Below are 26321 nucleotides of genomic sequence, written 5' to 3' on the forward strand. Positions count from 1 at the left end.
AGTTGTTCTAAGCATGCAGCCACAAGAACAGCATCAAAAACTAAGCGAATCAATAGAATGTTCTCCATTTTTTTTGTCTCAGTAATTTTCCCTAAACCTTTTTTTAAAAAAAATTATTTTTATTGATTTAAGAGAGGAAGGGTGAGGGAGAGAGTGGTAGAAATAGCAACGATGAGAAAGAATCACTGATTGGCTGCCTCTTGCACACTCCACACTGGGGATTGAGCCTGCAACCTGGGCATATTCCCTGACCAAGAATTGAACATGACCTCCTGGTTCATAGGTCGACACTCAACCACTGAGTGATGCCGACTGGGCTCTCCCTAAACCTTTGATTCTTGCTGTGGGCGCAGGACAAGGGAAATAAACACAATAGTACATTCTGACAACAGCAAACTGAAAACTTCAGACAAGCCGAAATCAACAGCTTGTTTCTCGAGATTTTTAGCACTGAGCTGAGGGCCTAGAGCAGTGGTCGGCAAACTGCGACTCGTTTGCTGCTCTGTTGACCAATGAGTTTGCCGACCACTGGCCTAGAGCAACATATTTCTAAAGCAACCTAAGACAATTTGATGCATATTTGTATATGAGGTTAAATCCCAGTTCTGTTATAATAGAGGAAAACAAATATGTCCGTACTTTATGGTGCTCCTCAAAGATAACCACGAACCCCAGGCTGTTGTGCAGGGGGCTGTAGGAAAGTCAGCAGCCCTGATTTTAGCTCGTCCAGCCACGTATTTAGTGAGAATTCAAGCACGCCCCAGGCCTCTCATGCTACTTGTTTTCTCACTTACCATGCAGGTTGGTTATAGCCAATATCTAAGCATGTTCCCAGAATGGCACTCTCACAGGACCATAAAAACCCCTTATAATGTGAAGTACTATACACATATGAAACATGATGTTTATTACATTTTTATAAAATTTCCTCCAACTTGAATTGCTTCAGGGAGGGTCCCAAATAACTGGCCCGGGTGCCACAAACGACCCGTCTGTCCACACATCAAGCTGTTCTCGGCCAGCCGTTCTGAGCCTTGACTGTGGAGCTCTAAAATATACTGATGTCTGGGGCCCAGCCCGAGACTCTGAGGATACGGAACTGGGGGCTGTTTTATTTTTCAATTACAGTTTGCACTCAACACTATTTTGTGTTAGTTTCAGGTGCACAGCCCCGGAGACAGACAATCACGTAGGTTACAAAGTGTTCCCTCCGACAATTCAAGTGCCCACCTGGCACCATTCACCACAATGTTGTTGACTGCTGCCCATGCCCCACCCCAATTAGTATTTGCTAATCCCATCGCCTTTTCATGCCACCCTCTAACACCTCTATCCTCAACACCCCTGCCCTCTGGTATCCATCAGTCTGAACTGGGGCTTCAAAAGCTACCCGTGTGGTTCCAAGGTGCAGCCAAGGTTGAGAAGCCCTGTGTTAGGGGAAGGTCAAGACTTGCCTAAGTGAACCACTGTGAGAATTGCCTGTGCCTGGCATGGTCCCTTCCTGTGTCCCCTGGTTTGGGTGGGCCTCAGTATAAACATGAATATCAGTGGCTCCCAGGCCATGGAGCGCCGAGCCTCGCTTTTTATGGGAAGTGTGTCTAACAAACACAAATGGCACTGGATCATTAAAGCACAACTTCTTCCTGGGGCAGATGCGGCGTCATCTGTTACAGGCGAGAGAGTGAACCAAACGAGGCAGGAAGAGGTACTGCCTGTCCTCATTTTACAGGTAGAAAAGTCCAACTCCTATAGATCTTTACTTTCTTTTTAGCAGTTTTTATTCTTTGCCTGCTTCCTCTGCTTTGATTCCTTTTTCTAAATACCCATTTGCACTGTGGACAGTCCCCTCGGCTCGGCTCTCATTCACAGTGATACCCGGCAGCAGGCTGGTGGTCATTAGCAGATTGTGAAACCGTTTGGGGAGATGAGCACCCTCCTTAGAAGCGCCAGTGCTCCTCACAGAGGAGCTTCGCAGTGTTGCTGCAGTTCCTGCAGTCAGCAGGAAAGATGGACAGTCCGTCAGCATCCAGTGCCATCTTCGCTTCATCATATAAACGCACAGTTTTAGTTAAGAACATTTATCTTGGATGCCCGAGAAAGCCACTTATTGTGCATTCTGATCCAGCCCCATCACACAGTCGTCCATGCGTCTTTGTCAGGGCTTTTGTGATGGAGCGTTTAGTTCGTTCCTCCTCAAATAAGGCAACCTCAATGCAGTGCGGGAACTTGATGGATATCTTATCTTTAAGAACAACAAGCTTCCCACATGCCCTGACACATACTCGATGCTCAGATAGTCTGCTTTGAGGAGAATCAAGATCACACCGTTACTTTCACTCTTTCAGCTGCCAGAAAGAAACAATTACTCACCTCCCATGCCAAAAAGATTCTTTGGCCTGCTGAGTTAAAATCATTTATTTGCTTTTATGGTGTCGGGCTGCATTCATTGAGATTAATTTGGCTCATCTAACTTGAATAGGCTACCTCATTAATCTGAAAAACTTGGAAACCGGTGTGTGACAGGGACTGCTGTAAGTTCTTTGGAAACATTTAAAAGCAGAAAAGCAGATGCGATGGAGGCTGACAGCCCTGCTCGCCCCGGGTTCTGGCTGCCTTCCGGAGGGGACGATGACACTTTAATTGGGTCCTCTCGTTTCAGGGACTCTTAGGCAATGGCTAGAGGCAGAATGTGGGTGGCAGCCGTCATTTGTCTTGTTAGGCATGCCCTGAGACACCACTGTTATTTCTGGGGCCAAGTTCCCACCTGGTCTGGCAGGAATTATTACTGGAAGCTGGCAGATGAGGCTTTATAGCAAATAGAGCAGTAAAACTGGAAATTGAAGAATGTCTGTTGCTACAGCAAAGTCAGCCTCATAGAAAATTCCTGAAAGCAGCACAAACGTTATCCATCATTAGTCAAGTAAACTCGCGTGAAGAACTACTTCCTGTATAGAAACCAGGTGGCTCCGAAGTGACTATAAAGCTCCTCAGGTCGTTTGCCTAAGGAGCCCTCACAGTGCGGGACCTCTTCTGTCTGCATTGAAATGTTCTCTCGCGTAAGCAGCTCAGAAACACTGGCTGGTGTGGGCACCATGCCCTCCCTCGTCACTGAAGTGCTCTACTCTAAAACCATGGAAACTAGATAAGCAGTACAAGTGCATTCTCCCCGCCACACTTCCTGCAGGAGTGGGGAGAGCCTCCAAAGCAGAGACCTTAGGACAGAGAAACAGGCAGCAACAAGCATTTTTAGAATCATACCCGGAGAAAACCAGCTGTGGAAAAGCAAACACAGCAGCTGGGACGTCCTACTGCAGGTAGACCGCCTCGAAAGGCTCATGCCACATGCAGCCTGGCATTCTTTTCTTTTTTAAATATATTTTTATTGACTTGAGAGAGGGAGAGAGAAACATCAATGATGAGAGAATCATTGATCGGCTGCCTCCTGCACACCCCACACTGGGGATTGAGCCTGCAACCCGGGCATGTACCCTGACTGGGAATCGAACCGTGACCTCTTGGTTCATAGGTCGATGCTCAGCCACTGAGCCACGCCGGCTGGGCATGCCATGGCATTCTTTTCTACAAGAATGAGGAGCCGGGCAGACGTTTGAGGGCATTCATCCCAGAGGTTCAACAGCAGGTCCAGGGTCAGCAGGCTGCGTGCTGCTCTTCCCGCCGGTGGGTTTTCACTGACACTGCAACCGTCTCTGTGGGCAGTGACTTAGGACCAAGGTCCTTTTCTGAAAGGCGGTCTTTGATAAAAAAGAATAGGTTTCTTAATGTAGAACAAGTGCTTCCACAGATTGGTGGGATTTATCCTGCAATAGCAGGGCCCCTGAACTACCACCTTAACTTGTGCGTCATAACACCCTTTACATTAAAACACAGTTCCTCGTACATCCGGAGACGTGGTCACAGTCCATTCACAAATTCACGTTTGGAAATAAGCTGTACAGTCATCCTTATATTACACCTCTAGGGAAAGGTTGAAAAGTAGGTCTGTATCTCAGCATTACAGAAAGAACTATTGGCTGACTCTGAAATACTTAATCTGCTTGCAAATTACATCCTTATATGTGCGAGACATGTTTGGAAATTTTAATGTTTGTGACAGCTTGGCATCACCCCGACTCACCCACTGTGTCAGGGCCCACTGACCAACACTAGGTTTCAGCTTCGGCCACCCCAGTAAGGAAGCTAAGGGCCCTGTGAAGGAAGGACAACCAAGACCTAGTGTGACTCCTAAAGCAGGTATGCCTCGCCAGTTGTCCTTCCTGAGGCCTTCAGAATTTACGTAAGGCCCCATATTCATCTATTTTATAACCAATAGCTGGTATACACTAAGGCTGGAGAAATATCTAATTTGAATGAAGTTTAGTTATGGAAAGGTTTCCCATTTCAAGACAAAATCTAAAGCAATAAGTCAAGTGCAAGCCCAAACCAGGACCTAAGTGGGCTCCATGGCTGAGAACTGTATTGCCTCATCTGCCCAGGGACCAACACAGCTCAGGAGCCGGTCACTAGTGTTGCACGGGCTCCAAACACAGGTGAGCGAGCCAGTGTCCAGACCACACGCTCCTTTATCCATCGTAGGCAGAGTTCCATTTTTCTCGAGTTGAACATTTAATGACAGGTGCTGTAGCCAGAAATAGTGAGCCAAGGTTCTCAGCAAAGCACGTGTGTTTAGCTTAGTGTTGGACCAGGCACACTCTGGCTATGTATTCCATTGCTGCAGAGAAGCCTCCTCCTTTCCCTGGCTCAGTGGAACACTTCTGGGCCACTGAAAAAGTTTGCAAAAGCAGGTGCTGGCAGTGGAAAGGGGGTGGGGAGAAGCAAAGAGGGGGATTGATGGTGGGGGGTGGGAGTAGATGATTTGCAGTCTGGCCCTGAAAGCCAGCCTCACTCTCATTATCCTAAAAGGTGATCAGACATTTTTCTTTAAAACTCAAATGCCGATCTACACTCCACCTGCAGACTCTAGAGAGAGACAGATGGTGGTGGGTTCAAGGCGGGCTCTCTAGAAGGCTCCTTGCCTTTAAAACCCATGCCCTGGGCAAATGGCTGCTGAACTATCCTCGCTCTTATTCTGCCATCGGGCTACTTACAAATGCTATGATTCCAAGATTATGTTTTCCCAGTAATAACTGTTTATGTTGCTAAGGTAACAGCTGCTTCCCATCACTTTCTCAGCAAACTTGACACATCTACAAGTTCACTAAAATCTTTTGATCAAATGTAGCTAACTAAAGAATTAAGGCATGCAGTATTCTGAATTTCAAAGTTAAGTAAGCCTAAGTCCCTAAGCATATGGGTCATACCTAATTTTAAGTTTTGGTCATTCCTGAATTTGTATGTTCACATAAATTTTAGAATCAGTTTGAACAATCCTATGGTAGGTCTGTTGAGATTTTAAAAACAGGACTGAATTCTTTGCACTATTGTCTTCTCATCCACAACCATAATATTGTTCTGCAAACTTGTTGGGCTTTTCCCAGGTAACCTTTTTTTAAAAATTGCTATTGTGGATATCCATTTTCCTCCCATAAAATTTTCCAATTAAATATTGCTGTTATACATCTGTATATTAATCTTGTACTCAGTCACTTTTTTGAACTTTCTTCATTGGTTCTGGTAGGTGATCAGTTAATTTTCTTTGATCTTCTAGGTCAGTGGTCGGCAAGCTCATTAGTCAACAGAGCCAAATATCAACAGTACAACGATTGAAATTTCTTTTGAGAGCCAAATTTTTTAAACTTAAAACTTCTTCTAACGCCACTTCTTCAAAATAGACTCGCCCAGGCTGTGGTTATTTTGTTGAAGAGCCACACTCAAGGGGCCAAAGAGCCACATGTGGCTCGTGAGCCGCAGTTTGCCGACCATGGTTCTAGGTAGATCTTACAAATAGTAAGATTTGCTCTCACTTTCCAATATTGACATCATGTTTTTGTGTCTTATGCACTAGCCAGGACCTCCAAGAAAATCACTGAATAGAACTAGTAAAGGGTATTCTTGTTTGATCTCTGAGAAGAATGTGTTTTATATTTTACCCTTGAGTATGATGTTTGCTTGAGATCTCTTTTAACAAGTCCAGGAATTTCTAGGTTGATAAGTTGTTTAGGTTTTTAATGATAAATGGTATGGAAAACAAGACTTACTCCAGTTTAAAATGAGTCCTCTTGGGGAACTTACACTATTAAAGCTAAATATGTAACAGTTCAATGTTACTTGTTTTACTTTGGTACCAGGTAGGTCAGAGCCAAACCAAGCATAACAACTGCATGCCATGGCCTGCTCATCTATAGTGTCTTGGCATCATCCCTTCCCAACCCTTCACCTATTTTGATTTACATCTTCCTAGATATTTCCCCCTTACTTTACTATTTTATTGCTTAGATTTCCTATCAATTTCCACAAATCTTTAATAGAATGAGATTAGTACAAATAAAAACTTTAGAAAGATATGGTTACATGAGGATTTAAAATAAAAAATGAGAGAAATTTAGTAGGGGTAGAAAAATACTGTGGGAACTTTTAATAATAAATCCATCAGTTATCAGGAAATCATGTGGAGACCTAACACTGTGGCTAATAAGTCTCTTGGGTGGCCATATAAATCAAGTCTCGGAAAACATCTGGAGTTAAAATGAATGCTGTGGGGCCTCAGGAACCTGGTCCAGAGTAAATTTAGTAGTTAAATGAGGCCTGCTTATACTTACATTGTTAAGCTTAATTATTTGTCATAAGTAGCAATTAGAAAGCACATTTTAATTTCACACAATGAAGTGAAACCCAGGAGCCATTAACATTTTCAGTAATAGGTGCTTAATAAACGTTTGTTGACCGAACAATCCCAGGCCATTTCAAATCCTTTAAAGAAGGCATCAAGGAAAAGTGGTTATACCTATCTTATAGTTAGGGATCAAACTAAAAAATAACTATTCCTCTCAACAAAAGTGTAAAAAAGACCCGTAATTTACGACTGTCTTTGACAGGCCTTTAACTATAACATATATATTTCTGTAATTTAAATAAAAACCTCACTTGCTTTCCCTCTTCAGGACTCTAAAATATAGAAAACTGATAAAAATGAATTTTAGGAAATGGATTTTATTATCCAAATAGGTTATACCATAGTCCCCATATGCTTTGACATAACAATGATTTCACAAAAACAAATCTTTAATTTATGAACATCTTAAGATAACTTGAAAAATATGTAGTAAAAAAAAAAAAATGAAACCCACACATTACAAAACTTTTTATAATATGCACACTGCCAGTCCATCTAAATTTGGCATATCCAATCTACTTAATTGATTTATTTAATGTGGTAATTTAAAAAAATTCCATTGGGGGATGAATGACATATTATGCCCTTGACAAGTGTGATATTGTTTTGACTAAGAAAGCAAAATACAAGTCCTGGCTCTGTTATTGGTCTGGCTCATCAAAACGATAACATATGTGCGGGTGAGGTTCTGCCATGCCCAGTGGGGTTAGGCAAATGTAACAGAAGGGGCACTGGGTAGACACATATCTTCATCATATAAATTTTCTGGGAGTTCCTCGTCATCTCCATCAGGAAAATATGTAGGGAATGGTAGATTTTTGCAGAAATCCTTATATGCAGGTAGTATAGAATCTTTGATCTGGAGGGGAGAAGCAAAGAGTTTATTAATGAGTGCTACCAATTAAGTTACTTAAAGATAGGCTTGTTTTACTTATTATTCATAATCAAAGAATATCTTCCTATTTTTTCTAATGTGAATGCAACTGTTATGTAACGTAAAAGGAACTCAATGTATCCTCTTTATTTGAATAAATTTAATTAATCCAATGATATAATAATCCAATGATATAATCTTCTTCAAGTTAATCAACTATCTCATAAGAAGAAAAATTTCTAAAACTGCCCAACAGGATAAATTATATTCCATAATTTCTATTTAAATATCAGTTATAACCAAATTGATTTTTCAAATATAAAGACTGATATACCTAAAAGGTATTACTATCTACTTCTTAATGATTTCATCTACTCATATTGTCTATTTTTTTTATACCATATTTTTTGAGCTGAGATTAAAAATAGTTTACCTAGTATTTTTATTAGTCTTAATTCTACGAACACATAGTAAAAAACATCAAGTTTTATTAAGGAAATCAGCTTACATTTAACAAGTAGCATTCTTATTTGTAAGCTAAGAACAGAATAGTATTTAGCAAAAAACAATAAATTCATAAGTCTTTATTACTACTAACTATATTCTAAAAATATTCTAATTATCTGAATTCACAAGCTAAGGAATACTACAGATGTTGATATAATCTGAAATGTTGAGTTTTATTTTTGGAAAACATCACTGGGTTCTTTAAAGCTTCTGACTTCTACAGCATTAATTCAGAGAAGAATAAAAAAATTACATATAATTATACACACAGAGTAAAATAAGCCATGATAATTTTGGCAATAAGAAATGAATAATGTGGCTAGGTAGGAGTGGCTCAGTGGTTGAGCATAGACCTATGAACTAGGAGGTCATGGTTTGATTTCTGCTCAGGGCACATGCCCGGGTTGCAGGCATGCAGGAGGCAGCCGATCAATGATTCTCTCTCATCATTGATGTTTCTCTCCCCACCTCCTCTTACTCCCTCTCTGAAATCAATAAAAAAATATTTAAATGCCAAACTGTTAAAAAAATAAAAGAATGAATAATTTGGTTGAAATAAGTACACAGCTGCTAGGAACAGCTAAGTACAGAAAAATATATCTATTTTAATCTCTCATTAAAAAATTATCAGCAAGTTGCCCAGAAGAAAATAAAATCACTTTCCCCCGCAATTAATCTTGAACTTTAACTTGGACTAAAAAGAGGTCATATTCTTCCCAATTTAAACTGTCTCAATTTAGAATTGAAAATAAAACCTGAGTAAGTAGACAATAAAACCAACAATAAAACTTTCTGTGCTAATTTGATGAATGTAAACATTTACTAACAGATGACTTGAAGAGTGAGTTCATTTTTATAAATCTGTTATAGCTGAGGAACATTTTAGGCAAAAGCACTGTTTAAATATTCTAACTATAAAAGCTACAGTACAATATGTAATTCACTGATTTGAAACAAAAGATGAGAGCAGCAAGTTTACAGTCCAAAGGTGCAAGACTCGTATGAATTTTTCTGCACTTAATTTTACCTCTGGCTTTATTTCTTCCCTGCCTTCACCAAGACCCCCTCAATTACCTACTTAATTCTTTTATATTTATGTGTACTGGCAAAGCAGTTCAAATCTTGTGGGGGGGGGAAAAAAAGTGTGTGTCCTAACCCCCACAAACCAGGCACAACTTGAAAATAAACTTAAATGAGGACATAGGGATGAGCACACATGAGTAGTATTTAATAAGAACCTACATTATCTATAAATAGTTTCTTAGGCTCCCTTAATACATTTAGTGAGGCCAAACAACAAAAGCTTACATTACTGAAACAGGCTGGTCATTCCAAGGACTATCTTTACTAATTTTAGAATTAAGACATTGGCAGCCCTGTACTCTGAGAGCAAAAGCTCCCACCGAGTGAGTGGATGTTCATGAGGCTGCCTGTCCAGCCAGAAGCGCTCATTCTCCACGGGCAAGGGCTTACCTGCTATGCAATCACCTGGGAGAACAGAAAAAGTGGGCTGAATGTTTTCAAAGGATGTACCACACTGCTGACCTTTAAACACAAGCCCACAAAATATTCCTCCAAACCTACACCTTAATGATTGAAGCACACATTTTAGATTACAAAAGCTGTTTAGGTACCATAATTCAAAGACTTTTTTTTTTTTTCAAGATGAGTTCTTTTTAAAATCAAAACCTGTCTGTTGAAATGCATTCACTAGTGTGGTAACAGTTCAAAGAGGACTAGACATTTCTCTGCTGCTGTAAGTTTCTCAAAATATATTTGGACTCCTCTTTAGAAATCACCTTTGGTGGACCTTCTGCCTGTCTTTCTTCAGTGACAGCAGGCCACCATCCATTCAAGAGCTGAGTTTTTGAAAGCAATTTTTTATAAAGTGGATGAAAAGTCTATGTTGCTTATAAACTGTTTATAACAACCAGATCAGAAAATTACGACATAGATTATGGTTTTTCAAGACAGTTGACCTATTCATCCCCAATAGTTACCAAGAAGCATCTAAGAAGATGCTGAGGTGGTACCTGAGAAGTCACAGCAGCAATAGTGGAGTTCAGCTGGAAAGCCAGCCTAGAGTCATGAATGCAGCAAATGGGGTTATAAGGACTTGACAACATTAAAAAATCCACCTGCTATCCAGTATAACTTTATTATGGAAAATAACCACTTTCCTCTCTCTTATTGGGTTGTGATATGCATAACGTAATAAATCTGGATTGCGGAGGTAGGGATACATTGAATTATGAAGCCAAAATGTTATGAGAAATACAATGACAACTTGCTGGCTTCAACCACTTGTCACTTGGAGAATGGATCACCTGGGTTTGGAAACCTACTTAAGCCTATGCACTTGCAATCTTAACAAAAGAAACAGAATAATCCAGTCAAAAAGTGAAGAGGGCCAGCAAGGGAATTTTAATTACTGTAAGATTAAAACAAATACTGTACCTTATTCTAGTAACAGAACTATTTTAAGAAATAAAAGTACACATAGAAAGAGACCTAATATGAAAAATCTGAGGTTTAAATTTCAACCTATTTTTGTTGCTGTTGGAAAATTAATGAAAAGTATATTTCCAGGAATAGCTGATATAACTTTTATTACAAATTTATTTTCAGAATGGGAGGTTCAAAACGAGTTATCACTTCGTATTACAATGGCTTAAATCCCAGGCAGAATATTTAATTTGTATTTTATTTATGGAAATAAGTCTCTGAGAGTCTGAGGTTTTCTTCAAATCTTGTACAATATGTTTATTTTCTTCTTTTCCTTCATATGTTGAACATAAAAATGAGCATGCATAGTTTCAGGGAAAATACTTAAAAGTACAATCAGAGCAATGCCAGTAATAATAACAGAATCTCTCTTTAAAATGTCTACCTTTAATCACCTTTCTTCTGGACTCTCTCATTTAATTTCCACCTCCAGTATTTCTGGTTCTGGTGTCAAAGTACTCTTAAGAAAACTAAGAAGTCCTTATTTGGAATGACAAAGATATATTCATATTTTGGCAAGAGTATCCTAATCTCCTTTTTATATTTCTAAAGAGCCTCTGCTTACTGGTCCTACCTTTTTTACAGACATATACTATAGGTTGTTCTGTGCAATTTTTGCACTCAGTTGCTACTAAAAAGCAAAAAAAGAATTTAGCAGAAAACTCCTGTAGCTTGAAAATTAGGGGCTGTTTTTCATATTCATATAAATGAACAATGGGAAATAAAGACAGCTATACATACCTTTACTAAGCAATTTCTATGTCCAGGTACAGAGCCATTTACATAGATAATATTGTGCTTTGTATTTATTCTCCATACCTAAAGCCATAAATGAAATCATACTTTAAAAATTTGAAAATATATAACACACACAGTTCATGTATCCTCCACCCCTCAATAACTGTAAAACCTATTAGAACAATCATACTGTTTAAACATTAACTTGAACAAACAATAATTAAACAGACACACATTAAGTCCATACTCTGGTGCCTTTGCATTCAGGCATTAATTTAACCATTCCTAAAAAGAGCCACTTCAGAAACTTACTTTCAGTCCAAATTCTGTCCTATCTCTGTTTCCCATTCTCCCAGGCATTTTAGTTCCAGGCCAGACTCTGGCGATATCCTAAATGAGAGAACCAAAATTAGCACTTTTAAGTACTCTCAATTTAAACCAGTTCTGATCAAAACAAAATGCAAACTAAGATAGGAATTATTAAAATGCTTAATCCCCTCCCCCATTCTGTTAGGCCCCAGTAAAGAACTAAATATGGATTTAGACACATCTACCCCAAAAGGGGTAATCTAGTCTAAATTAGATCAGAACGACAAAATAAATACAGACTAAGAACAGAGTTAGGAGAAAAACGCAGTAACGAGAGTAGTTGCTGCGCTAACACTGCTTGAGAATTTAGAAAGAAAAATAAAGGACATACAAACATGCCACACCACCAAAGGAACAAATAACTGCCGGCCTGCTTTCATGAATCTCCCGTATCAGCCCATGCAATGGACTCAATCCGCACCTACTCCCCTCCCTTGCTTTTGATGTTTCCTTCCTTCACCAGAATGATTCAAGGACAATTATCAGAATATTGAGCTCGTTTGTCCAGCCCTGGTTATCTCCGATTCACATAAATCAAACAGCTTCCCACAATCTCTACTATTTTAGCTCTGATAATGGATAATAATTTTACGTTTCAAGAAGCAAATCTGAATTCCATCTAAAATGGGAAAGGGTCTCAGGATACATTAATTCTTGAAATAGAAAAACTTTTGCATCACTACTCTCATAACAGAAGTCCAGGGGAAGTAACTCATTAAGAGATAATCCAGCTTAAAAGACAACTGTGAATATTATAGACGAAGTATCACTTATTTATTCTATGTTTATTCTATAAATGCACCCGGTGATAAGCACCTGCTTACCATTATATTACTAAAAAAAGACTCTGCCCTCCCCAATTAAATTTACTCTCCTTAAAAGTATACCCTAACTCCGTGGTTGGCAAACTGCGGCTCGCGAGCCACATGCAGCTCTTTGGCCTCTCGAGTGTGGCTCTTCCACAAAATACCACGACCTGGGCGAGTCTATTTTGAAGAAGTGGCGTTAGAAGAAGTTTAAAAAATTTGGCTCTCAAAAGAAATTTCAATCGTTGTACTGTTGATATTTGGCTCTGTTGACTAATGAGTTTGCGGACCACTGGCCTAACTCTTAAGATTATAAAGGCAGTCACTAGCTAATCCTTAATGAAAGTATTTACAAACACAGAACAGTGTATTTCATGACAAATAATTAACTTGTTATAAGAATAGTCTTCTACATGCCTAATTTTTAAAAGAACTTTTGCCTAATTTTTAAAAGAACTTTATTAATATAATTCATATACCACATTTTACCCTTTTAAAGGGCAGTTTAATATTTTTAGTTCATTCAGAGAGTTGTGTCTTGCTACAACCAATCTCAGGACATTTTCATCAATCCCAAAGAAAAATTTCATTAGTGTTCACTCCCCCAACCCTGTACAGGCCTCTAATCTACTTTCATCTCTGCAGATTTGCCTAGGATGGACATTTCACATAAATGGAATATGCAATATACAGTCTACTGTGCTTGGCTTCTTTCACTTAGCATAACGTTTTCAAGGCTCCGCCGTGTTGTAGCATATATCAAAACTTCTTTCCATTTTATTGCTAAATAATGTGTGAATACACCATTCTTTATCCATTCATCAATTGATGACCCTTTGGGTTGTTTCTAATTTTTTGGCTATTATGCATAATGCTGCTATGACTATTCACGCACAGGTCTTTGTGTGCATGCTTTCATTTCTTTTGAGGTATATATACCAAAGAGTGGAATTGCTGGGTCTTAACATTTTTAGCAACTGCCGCACCATTTTTACATTCCTACTGACAATGTATAAGGGTCCCAATTCATCCACATCCTTGCCAACTTTTGTTATCTGTTTTTAATTATAGTCATTCCATTGAGTGTTAAGTGGTGTCTCACTGTGGTTTGGATTTACATTAATGTAATAGCTAAAGATGTTAAGCATCTCTTCATGTGCTTATTGGCCATTTGTATATCTCTTTTGGGAGAATGTCTATCCAAGTCCTTTGCCTACATTTAATTGGGTTATTTTTTTACTATTGAGTTATAAGAGTTCTTTATATATTCTGGATACAAGTCTTAGCAGATATATGATTTGCAAATACTTTCTTCCATTCTGTGAGTTGTCTTTCTTGAGCTGTATGCAGCCCAAAGTTTAAACTTTTGATGAAATCTAATTTATCTGTATCTTCTGTTACTTGTACTTTTGGTGTCAGATATAAGGCTTTGCCAAACCCAAGATCATGAAAACTTACTCCTATTTTTTCTTAAGGCTTAAATTTATGTCGATGATAAACCTCATTTTAATAACTATTTTATATAATTTAAAACTATAATTTCACATTTATAAAAAGTTGCAAAAATAACATAAAAACTCTCATACTCTACCCAAATTTACCAACTATTTACAGGTTGCCCACTTGCTTTACCACTCACTCTATATGTATGCACATCTCCTGTGTCATCCATAATTCAGTGGTAGACATGATGCTCCTTTACCTGTAAGTATTTCAGTGTCTAATTCTCTTACATAACCACAATACAATTAAGAAACTCAAAAGATTTAATACATTACCTAATCTATAGTCCACATTCTAATTTTGTCAACTGTCCCAATAATGTTCTTTACCGTTATTTCCCCCCAAGTTCACATGCACTTCAGAATAACACATAGTTGTCATGTCTCTTTAGTCTCCTTAAATCTGGAGCAGCTCCTCAGCCTTTCCTTGTCTTTCATGACCTTGACATTTTTGAAGGCTACAAACCAATTATTTTGTGGACTATCACTCACTTGGGGTTTGTCTAATGTTTCCCTGCGATTAGATTCGGGTGATGTATTTTCGATGGGAATCACCACAGAAGTGATGAGGTGTTCTTTTCCTGGAATCCGTTCAGGAGGCACATTGTGTTGTTTTGTTCAATTACTGGTGATGTATAACATTGATCAGTTAGTTAAGGATGTGTTCACTCAGTTAATTCACTCTAAGGTTATTATTTTCCCTTTTGTAATTAATAGGCAACTTGTTGTGGGACTATGTAAACATTTAAGGTCCACCAAGCTTTCACCACTTGTTTTAGCATCCATTGATAATTCCTCTGATGGCCATCAAAGTGAAATTCTAACTCCAACATCCCTTCCACACTTATTAGCTGAGATTATAGTGTAAGGAAGAACAGTCCCTTTTCTCCATTTATTAATCTATTTTATTAATCTATTTTATTTATCTGTATCAGTGTGAACTCATTGATCCTATTTCATTTTTTTTTAAGTTTTCAAATCAAACTGTCTCTCTTTTTTTTTTTTTTTTTTGCAAGTGGGAGCTAATTGTAGCTGGATCCTGGCTCCTTTTCACGTATCATTTTAAAAGCACTTCCTTAATTTCTTGAACAAGCTGGTGTTTAGAAACCAAGATCTAGGCTCTAGTTGTGTTCATTGCTATGGAATATTTTTGTTTTTACGCCCTTTCAGCGGCTAAAATATATTTATACCCATTCCTTTCTTTACATAAATAGATAGTAAATATATACTCATACCTACAACTGGAATTCAACACTATAGGGTTCATTTTAATTTCCTTCCTTTTCATAACTTAATACCCTTCTCTAACAGTGAGAAATGTGGCTCCCATTAGTAATATATTTACCTATCTTCTCAACCTTAAATTCACAGAAAATTATTTCAGAATAGCTACCTAATATCTACACTAATAAGAGAAACATAAAAATTGACCATCCCTCCACTACACCCACCAGCCAATCAGTATGCAAATTAACCCAACAAAGATGGCGGTTAATTTGCATACCCAGGTGCAGAGCGAAGCTGTGGAGAAGGGAGCGAAGCGGTGGCGGAGATGGGAGGGAAGCCTGCCTCAGCGGGTTTCACTACCTTCTCTGCTTTGCTCTGGCAGCAGGAAGCCCTATTCTTGCAGGAATCTTCCTGCAACGGGCCTCTAGTTGCAAATAAACATAATTAGAATTCAACACCTATGCACAGTACCTTTTTAATTTATACTCAGGACATATGGCCAAATACTGTGTTCAAAAGTTATTTGAGTTACTCCCCCCCTGTTTGGTGAGCTTATGTTATTCATTTCAAACAGTTAGGTTCATCTTCTAATTCTATTCCATTATGGATTCCCCCTTCTTTGTATTTTATTTTGAATACATAAAACATTAACATAGTTTCAACTATAAAAATTTAAAGAAGTGTATCTGTGGAAGTGTCTCTTACCACTTTTGAGCCCTTCCATACTGTTCCCTCCCATCTCCTATAGGTAACCAATCTCAGTTTCTGGGTTATCTTTTAGGTCCTTCCTTTTCGCAAAAACAACCAGGTAACATGTGCATTTCCTTATATCCTGGAAATCACCTTCTCATTCTCTTTTCAGCTGCATAGTATTCTATTGAGCAGATGTACCATACTTTATTCATCCAAACTCCCAGGTATGGACATTTATGCCTATAGTATAAATAATGTTGCAATAGCGAATTTTGTGAAAATGAGTTTCTTCAGGGTAAATACCTAGAAGTAGCATTGCTGTGTAGTTCTATTAGATATTGCCACACTATACTGTATTTTATCCCTAACGAAAGATACACTAGTTTGTATTCCCACCAGCAACGCATAAGAACCTGTTCCCCTATATCCTTACTAACACAGTGGCAAAAATCAAAGCTTCATAACACATTCTGCTACATAAGAATTTAGTAACTCAAGAATGGTTTTAATCTGTGTTCCTCTTATGAAAGTAGAAATATTCCCACTTAAGCTTGATATACCAGTACATATATATCAAGCTTTAGAGATTAAACTTGCATTACTACGATGCTCCAATAAATTACACCCCCTCACTCCCCCCAGCACTTTATGCTGAATCTCTGGGAGAGTAGATCTGAATTAGCAATACAAAGTCCTTCACCATTATATTATCCTTGGCAGTCCTTAAACTGCCATTTAAGGAAAAATAAGTCTGTGAAGGAACCAGAAGAAAAGGCATTCTAATCCCTAATTTCTTGCAGCTGACTTCAGAGTGTAAGAGGGGAGTCAGAGATGGGAATGAGAAAGTAGGCAGAAAAATATTTAGAATACTTACTGTAGGAATGTAGGGAATAACTAAATGATTCAAGTTGGCCTCTGGAAAGTAAGTAAGACCAGGACCCATAAAAGTGTGATGAGTACTAGGACCCACCTTGAGTAGGATTAACATTATGTGACTTGATTCCCAAGGTCAGACTAAAGCACTATATGTACAGAAGTTTGAACCTATTGTAACATTAAAAAGAGTACCACTAAGTTATACTTACACCAGTTGAAATAGCTCCAGGTCTCCTGTGAGTTTTCGTTTGACCATGAGTAGCAGGCTGGCCTTTAAATCCCCATCGTTTCATGACACCTTGAAAACCTTTACCAATGCTGAGAAAAATAAACATCAGAATTTGCATAATGAACAGAGCATAAAATACACCCAACTGTACACTTCCTTGATAGTACCTTAGAGTTTTAACAAAACTTATCTAAATAACTAGAAAAGGCTATACAAGCAAAACCGCAAATGAACATTCTTTTATGTCTGACCTGGTTTGAATCCCTTCCTGAAATCTTATTTTATATAAAATGATTAATTCAAGATTGTGAGACAAGAGCAAGCTAAGCAAAGGGAGTTCAATCTGAACAGGGGGTTTTATCATCATAAGCCTATGAAACAACATAGTAAGAGTGGTATAATTCTAGAAGTAACATAGTAAGAGTGGTATAATTCTAGAAGTTCCAAAGTACTCACAAGAGATATGGCAGACAACCATTAAGCTCCCCACACTTCCTGGTACCCATGCCCTCAAGTTCTCACCTCTTCTTGAGTCTGGGTGGACCTAACAACTCACTTCTAAGGAATAAACGATGGCAAAATTGATGAGATGCCACCTCTGACATTAGGTTACAAGGAGAATGTGGCTTCCATCTGGGCACTCTCTTGCTTGATAGGCTCTGAAGGAAGCAAACTGCCATACTGTAAGCCATTCTACAGAGGCAAGAGGCAAGGATGTCTCTAGCCAACAATTGTGGACCGAAGGCTCTGCGGCAATTCTCCCCAAGTCGAACACTGAGATGACTGCAGCCTGGGAGACACCCTCAGCCAGAGGAATTCAGCTAAGTTTACTGGGATTCCTGACCACAGAAGCTGTGAAGTAATAAATATTTGTTGTTTTAAGCTGTTATGATTTAGGGCAATGTGTTATGCAGCAAAAGAAAACTAATGCAACAGAGCATTCAATAAAACAATAATACCCTAAAAGCTGAATGTTTGTTTTACTATTAGAAGATACCAGATGGATATTGGTTTCAAGGCTTGAATAGGAAGCTAATGAAAAAATCAGAGTTACAATTTCTTAAAGTGTAATATTTTACTTTAACAAAACCATTCTACTTTCAAAGTCTGTAACTAGAGAAACATTCTGCCATGCAGGTGGAAAGCGAACACTGTGATTCAAAGCATTATTATGTCTGTTGCTATCAGTACAAATCATATAATAAATATAATAAAAGGGCTTGAATACATTGTAAGCTGTAGTGAACATATTTTTATAGACTTAAGATGAACATTTTTTTTCAGCTTTCATTAGATAATATGTCAACATATTTTAAAGTTGTGTTTCCCAACCCTAACAGACAGTGAATAGTTCAGGCCTTTTACAAAAAAGAAGCAAAAGGTTACGAAAACTACCTTATATCCATAAGCACTTTGCTGTGCATTTAACAAGAATTATCAGAGTAATGAGTTGAAGTAAGCCCATATAATATTTTGTTGAATTCTTGATTTATCTATAAAATAAGAATTATGTACAGAACCTAACAGCTGAACATTATCATATCACAGGTCAAATATTATTTGTATATGAATAATTTAACTGCAGCTTACACCACTTTCTTCATAATCAACTGGACATATCACTTGTGTATACCTAATTATTTTCTGCCTCAAAAACTCAAAATAATTCTTATTCCTGATACAAAAGCTAAAATGGAAGTTTCATATATATTAAATTTAAAAATTATAAGATTAACATTTAAGAAGAAAAGCTATGATAATGAATTATTTTACTGAAATTCTGCCTCAGAAACTTAACAAATATTAACATTAGATTTTAGGACATATTGGAAAATAAGAAGGAAATACCTAAAGAGTCATTTGAACCTATCCTATTGTTTGGCAAATAACACTTTAAAGAAAAGACGGGAGGGGACTGGCAACACAAAATCTAAAATGAACACGTTTTAAAAATACCAAAGTTTGCTGGTGCCTTCTGAGTTCTCAAACTGATTCATCTCTTACTTAAAATGAGAGCATGACCGTGCCCAATAACACACATGCCAGGTAAATTACAGAAGATATTGAGCTCAATTTGAGAGTAAATGATTATAAGATGAAAATGGTATCCTGAAAGTGCTAATTATCTGTCAGCTAATTACAGATTGTTTTTAATCTAGCTCTAGAGTACACCATGTTGTTATACTGTGTACAATGGGAACCTCTTCAATAAATAACTTTTAAACAAAAGGACAAAACACAATGACAGACAAATTATTGGCTTAATTCAGATGATGGAGAATAGAGTGCACCTGTTGATCCATGGGTGGTACAGGTACCTATTCTTTTGTTTTTCTCAGTTGTCTCCCAACTTGAGAACAAAACAAACGAAATGAACTTATCTATACTTAGCATACCCACGCACAGGTCAAATACAATAAACCATTTTACCACAAATGATACCCAACACAAAGCACACATGCTTCACTCCCACACCTTTTCTGATGCAATCTTTAATGACAGCAGAAAAAAATCAAATCAAGGAAAATCCAAATCAGAACACGTTAAAATTTCCAAATTTAGTGAGACATATGAAAAATAGAAAAACAAAAAATTTTGTTTAGAGCATTTATACTTGTTAAACCAAGAAATCATTAAAAAACTCAAACTATTTAAATTTAGACTTGATTGCTGTTTCTTGGCCTATTTCCTTAGCATACTTCCTAGTGCCCAACCTAAAGAAGAGTAATTCTGTAACTGGCAATAGCCGTGTCTTAGGAAAAAAGATGATCCGTTTCCTTTATTTTGCCCTGCAGTTTCCAAATGTTGTATAATGGGCATACCTTTCATAAAAGTTTAAGTAGATGTGTTAAGAAGAGGGACTTAAAGGTATGACTAAGAATCTTGCAAAAGAGAATGCATACTTTAATGTTTCTAACTACATTCTATAAATCTCTAGAAATTACTACCAGGTGAATTTCATTCCCATGCCATACAAATACCTAAATGTCTACCAGTAGACATTTAATAAAAACCCACCAGTATTTCCCCACTTTGTGGGAAAAGGCCTTTGATTTCATGGTTCAGGATACAGTTATATACGGAGATAAAACAAAATGACCATGAGATGAGGAGAAACACACTCAAGTCCATCCATTCTGAGTCCTCTGAGAACTTCCTTCAAAATTCTCATCACTGAGTCTTTCCCTGCCACTGGCTTCTTCTACCTTCTCTCTCAGTGTATTCCTTTCTCCTCTTTCTAAGGAAGCAAACTGCTCCCTCTCTCATCCATCACCTGCAACCTATTTTTCTCTCCAAGTGTTCTCTGGAACTCACTCTGAGGTCAATCCCTTAATCCCCAAACATAAAGCCTTTTATTAAAATAACTTTTTGTTATGGAAGTTTTAAAACATATTCAAAAGCAGAAAGACTAGTACAAAAAATTTTTGACTCAAGGACTATTTTGTCTCATCTATTTCCCTCCCCAACAATTCCAATGGATTATCCTTTATGTAATAAAAGTGTTCCCTAAATTCAATCGCTCGCTATGACGTGCGCTGACCACCATGGGGTGACGCGGAACATGGCAGGAGACCAGCGGCAGCTGTGGGGTGCTGAAGGAGCGAGAGGTGAGGAACCTGATTGGCCCTGATTGTCGACCAGGCCTAGGGACCCTACCCATGCACGAATTTCGTGCCCTGGGCCTCTCATTTTAAAATAAATTCCAGATATAATTTCATTCCACCCATAAATATTTCAAATATGGGTCTCTAAAAGATAAGGATCCTTTTAAAGAACAAAACCACATTACCATTATCACAATCTAAAAAAAAATTAGCCATTCCTTAATATCAAATATCCAGTCAGTGTTCACATTTCTATGGCCTCTTTTAAAACAGAAGAACTGTCTTCTATCACTCTTTACCACCTCTCCCACCACCACTCCAATCATCATTTCCTCCCTATTCTCCTGCTTCCCTAATGCTGTTTGAGATGCTCCTTTCCCCTTCCAGCCACATGAAAAGATGATCTTAGAGTCTTGCCTCTGATCCTCTTCTCACTATGGTTATAAACAGGGGTTGGCAACTTGTTTTTGTAAATGAAAGTTTTATTGTAACACAGCCACATATATTTTCCTACTTATTGCCTACGGTTGCTTTAGAGCTATGACAGAGCTGAGAAGTTGCAACAGAGATCATAATGTTCGAAAACCTACATTTACTATCTGGTCCTTTGAGAAAAAGTCTGCTGTCCCCTGAAGCTATCCTATCTAATAATAGACAAATATGCAAATTGACCATACCTCTGACACACCCACAAGCCACACCCACCATCCAATCAGAGCGAGTATGCAAATTAACCCAAACCAAGATGGCTACAGCCACAGAGAGCAAGGTTTCCTAGGTAACAGAGGAAGCCAAGCTTTCTGCCAGCCCTTGCAGGCCTAAGCCTCCACTCAAGCTACAAAGTTTCAATTATAGAAGGTAAACAAATTCAAACAAATGGCGGCAGAATGGAGCTTGAGAGAGCAGGCCAGGGTTGCCGCCGGCAACAGGGGAAGCAAAGCTTTCCGCACACCCTGGCCGGGCCCACCCGCTTAAGGCAACAAAGTTTCAATTATAACCCCAACACAAATGGCTGCCGCCGTGGAAGGAGCCCCAGACTTGGCTCCGCTCCAGGCTACAAAGTTTCAATTGTAGAAGGAAAATAAATCCCACTTACCAGGGCCTTGCTTAGGTTGCCAGGGGGCGTGGCTGGCCTGCAAACCACCACAGGCCCCTTGCCCAGGCTGCCCCACGCCCCAAGGGAACCCCCACCTGATCCAGGATGCCCTTCAGGGCAAACCAGCTGGCCCCCACCCCTGTACCAGGCCTCTATCCTATCTAATAAAAGAGTACTATGCAGATTGATCATCACTGCAACACACAATATAGCTACCCCCATGTGGTCAAAGATCCTGCCCCCATGTGGACACAAGATGGCCACCACAAGATGGCCAGCAGGAGAGGGCAGTTGGGAGGCACCCGGCCTGCAAGGGAGGGCAGCTGGAGGTGATCAACCCTGCAGGAGAGGGCAGTTAGGGGTGACCAGGCTGGCAGAGGAGGGAAGTTGGGGGCAAACAGGCTGGCAGCGGAGTGGTTAGGGGGTGATCAGGCTGGCAGGCAGAAGCGGTTAGGGGCAATCAGGAAGGCAGGCAGGCAAGCAGTTGGGAGCCAGCAGTCCTGGATTGTGAGAGGGATCCCATATTGGAGAGGGTATAGGCTGGGCTGAGGGACAACCCCTCTCTGTGCACGAATTTCGTGCACCGGGCCTCTAGTTACTAATAAACTGGAGTTCCACAAACCTTGCCCTCTGGCAAGAATTCTGCTACCAGCCCATTCTACAGATGGTTGGACCACAGCTAAACAGGAGTACCTCAGCCATTCAATTACAATGTTTCAGAAACAGAACTGAACATCACCCTCTCTTCAAGATATCCTCCTCCATGACTACCAGAGTGAAATTCCAAGCTGTTCCCTGCTCTAAAAAAACACACACAGCATAACACTAAACAACCATAAATGTTTCCTAGCAATTTCTTTAACTTGGGGCATAAGGCCTTTTATAACTGGGTCCAGCCTACCTTTTCAAACACTGCCCATTACAGATCTAATCATAGCCGATTCCTCTGTGAATCCCTAAATATGCCACTCTCTTATATGTCTGCTCATTCTGTCCCCTCTACCTCAAATACCCTTCCTGCTGCAATATCTATCTTTCCACTATTACCAGGAAAAAGAACTAAAAGTGTTTCTCATTGTGCTATATTAGCTGTAAAGTACTTCATCTCTTTATTTAAAAAAATCAAAATCCATACCGCTAATGTTTTTCAATCTGAACCATTTCCAATTTAAGCTTGTACTTTTCCTCTTTAGCTGATTTATGCTGTAAAAACGTTGACTTGTACATAATCTATCAGAAAACCCACAACTGAGTACTTAATGGAAGAGAGACTCTGGACTTTTCTAAGGATGCCCCAAGATAAGGTTTCATTTTTATCCTTATAATAAAAGGCTAATATGCAAATTGTCCCCTCCACCGGGAGTTTGAACCAGGGGGCAGGGCTGGCCGGCCAACTGCCCACAGCCCCTCCCCCTGGCTGGCATGGCCTGATTGGGGTGGACTGGCTGGACCCCACCTATGCACAAATTCATGCACAGGGCCTCTAGTATTTAATAAATAAAAATAGAGGTGGGGGTGAGAAGGTTAATACCAGCTTCTTTGGTTAAACACTACATTTGAACACAGGAAAATGGAGACTCGTGTCAGTTCTTAGTCACAATCAAGACTGGGTTTCTTTATAAAAGTGAATCACTGATTGGAGTAAGATGAAATCTTTAATTGTGAAAAGTAGTATTGAATATACAAGCATAATTTCCAAACCAACAACCTAAAGAATATCTTGTAGCCTATAACTTAACACATTGTGCAAACCACCCAAGAAGCTTTTAATGATAAAAAAAAATTCCAGTTAACACAAAAGGACAATTTTTAGTCAAATAAATTACATGTATATAAAAGTCCCTATTAGCTAATTCACTATGCCCATCAGGATTGTCTTTTAATTTATGATGAACTAATATGACATATACATTTTAATCTTTAATTATAGCGCCTCCTCATCTGAACAACTCATCCAGATGTTACTCATCTACTTTCATCTCCACACATTAATGGAAAAAGCATCTCCACGGAATCCCTGTAAACTCTGGGAGTCGACTTCTACTCACTTCAGTGTTGCTGTCTAAGCCTATTTGCTCAGTGATGTATAGCTCCTGAGCCCACGAGTACGTCACGGTGGACTTTTCCAATTGCTTTGTGTCCACCACGCACAGCTAGACACCGGCATGAAATATCTGCATAGCTGTTACTCGTTAGATGAGTTTATGACAGCAAGATCTGAAATGCAGGTATTCTGTTTCTGCCTAAAAACCATAAAACTGCCAGCAAAATCTGGGAACATTTTTATCAACAAGGAACGGCTAAAAGTGCACTGTTTCACAGTTTATAGCTTTTGACATGAAATCTAGTTCATTCAGTAGTACAAAGAGCCAAATGTGCAGTGACTCCTTTGAGTCCTCTTATAAAAGGGAGCATTTCCTGTCTGTCCTAAATAAATCCAGAACACATTTGTTGTCCTGAGTGCAGCATGCTCTTTTTAAAAAAGAAAACTCAACCAATTCTGCAATATTATGACAGGACTTAAACAGTTTTCTGAAGGCCTTCAGCCATATCTTTTCTTCAGTAGGTCAGAAAACCATATTGCCATGTGCTGTGAATCTGTGGTTATGTATTATTTTTTCATTAATATAGATAAGAATGAATTAGGCCTCATGGAAAACTGAGGGATTATTTTTTGGAAGCAGATTTTTAAGAATTGAAAGGAACCTTAGAAACCATTTAGTCCCATACCCTTATGTTAAAGATAATAAAATCTACATCCAGAGAAGTTAAGCTACTTGCCTAAGGTCAAATCCCTGGTAAATGAAAGTGTCTGGTCATATTTTCATCCCAGGTCATACTGACTGTTGAGATACAGATTAGAGCAAAAATATAAAACTGTCTAGCAAATCAAAGAGGCATGGAGCTATTTCAAGGGCATCATTATTATTCTATAAATTCTAGATGGAGCAAGTGGTAACCTTAAAATACCATGATTTAATTCCTAATGACTCAATGTTATTTAATCATTTAAAAAGGTATTTCCTATTGAAAACACAGATTATTCCATTTAAAACCTGAAACAAATGAAAAAGTAGTAATATCAATAATAGTGGTAGTAGCCAACAATACTCCTAAGCATTTATTATGTGCCAGGCCTTGAGCTAAGAGTTTTCTGTTTATTATCTCATTTAGTCTTTACAACATGGCTATGAAGCAGGTGCTATACTTATTTTCATGTTAAAGATGAGACAACATAGACACTTTTCGAAAGAGGACATAGAGGCCAAGAGACATAAGAAAATATGCTCCAAGTCACTGATCATCAGAGAGATGCAAATCAAAATGACAATGAGGTACCATCTCACATCAGTCAGAATGGCTATCATCAACAAATGACAAGTGCTGGCGAGGATGTGGAGAAAAAGGAACCCTCGTGCACTGCTCGTGGGAATGCAGTCTGGTGCAGCCACTGTGGAAAACAGTATGGAGTTTCCTCAAAAAATTAAAAATGGAACTCTCATTTGACCTAGTAATCCCACTTCTAGGAATACATTCCAAGAAATCAGATACACCAATCAGAAACGATATATGCACCCCTATGTTCATAGCAGCACAATTTACAATAGCTAAGATTTGGAAACAGCCTGAATGCCCATCAGCAGGTGAATGGATTAAAAAACTGTGGTACATCTACACAATGGAATGCTACACTGCTGTAAAAAAAAGAAGGAACTCTTACTATTTGCAACAGCATGGATAGACCTGGAGAGCATTAGGCTAAGTGAAATAAGCCAGTCAGAGGAAGATAAATATCACATGATCTCACTCATTTGTGGAATATAATGAACAACATAAACTGATGAACAAAAATAGATCCAGAGACAAGTAACAGACCACCCAACCTCAGAGGGAAGGCAGGGGAGGGAGGGGGGGCAAGATATCAACCAAAGGACTTGCGTGCATGCATATAAGCATAACCCATGGACACAGACAAGAGGGGTTATGTGCTGGGGGTGGGAAAGGCTGGGGAGAGGTCAATGGGGAAAAAAGGAGACATATGTACTACTTTAAACAATAAAGAATTTTTTAAAAAGAGACAACAGAAAGGTTAAGAAAGCTGTGTAGGCTACAGCTGTCCAGAGACAAGCTGTCTCTATAGAGAAGCAGAGCCCATGCTTTCAGCCCCTCTCTAGATTTCCCTCATTAGGCCTTAATTTTAATGACTTTGAGTAAAAACAAAACAAAAAAGCTTCTTTGTAGAGTTACAAGTGAGGGAATTATAGATGCCTACTATAACATTTTTTAAAGCAACAAACAATAAAATATAACCCTAAAACACCAGTCTCCAAACTCTAGCCTTTATCTAAAAAAAAATAAAAAATTTTTAATCCTTACCCAAGGATATTTTTTTCCATTGCTTTTTAGAAAGAGTGGAAGGGGTGGGGGAGAGAAAGAGAAACATCTATGTGAGAGAGACACATTGGTTGGTTGCCTCCCACACGAGCTCTGACCAGGGCCGGGG

At 38.7% G+C, this 26321-nt stretch overlaps 2 protein-coding genes across 2 annotated transcripts in view; one reads left to right on the forward strand and one right to left on the reverse strand.

Annotated features, from left to right (window-relative positions):
- Nucleotides 1-26321, forward strand: part of NEK11 (NIMA related kinase 11) — a 385217-nt gene that overhangs the window by 239527 nt on the left and 119369 nt on the right. The gene's annotated exons all lie outside the window — the stretch shown is intronic.
- MRPL3 (mitochondrial ribosomal protein L3) overlaps nt 7114-26321 on the reverse strand; it is a 43891-nt gene continuing 24683 nt past the window's right edge. Inside the window, exons 7-10 of the mRNA XM_079795430.1 lie at nt 17097-17205; nt 11727-11804; nt 11418-11495; nt 7114-7649 (exon numbers count right to left, since the gene is read on the reverse strand). Coding sequence (XP_079651556.1) covers nt 7497-7649; nt 11418-11495; nt 11727-11804; nt 17097-17205 — 418 coding nt within the window. The 3' untranslated portion in view covers nt 7114-7496. The remainder of the gene's footprint in view (nt 7650-11417; nt 11496-11726; nt 11805-17096; nt 17206-26321) is intronic.

This window comes from Cnephaeus nilssonii (assembly GCF_951640355.1).
Source record: "Cnephaeus nilssonii genome assembly, chromosome: 17".
Lineage (NCBI taxonomy): Eukaryota > Metazoa > Chordata > Mammalia > Chiroptera > Vespertilionidae > Cnephaeus > Cnephaeus nilssonii.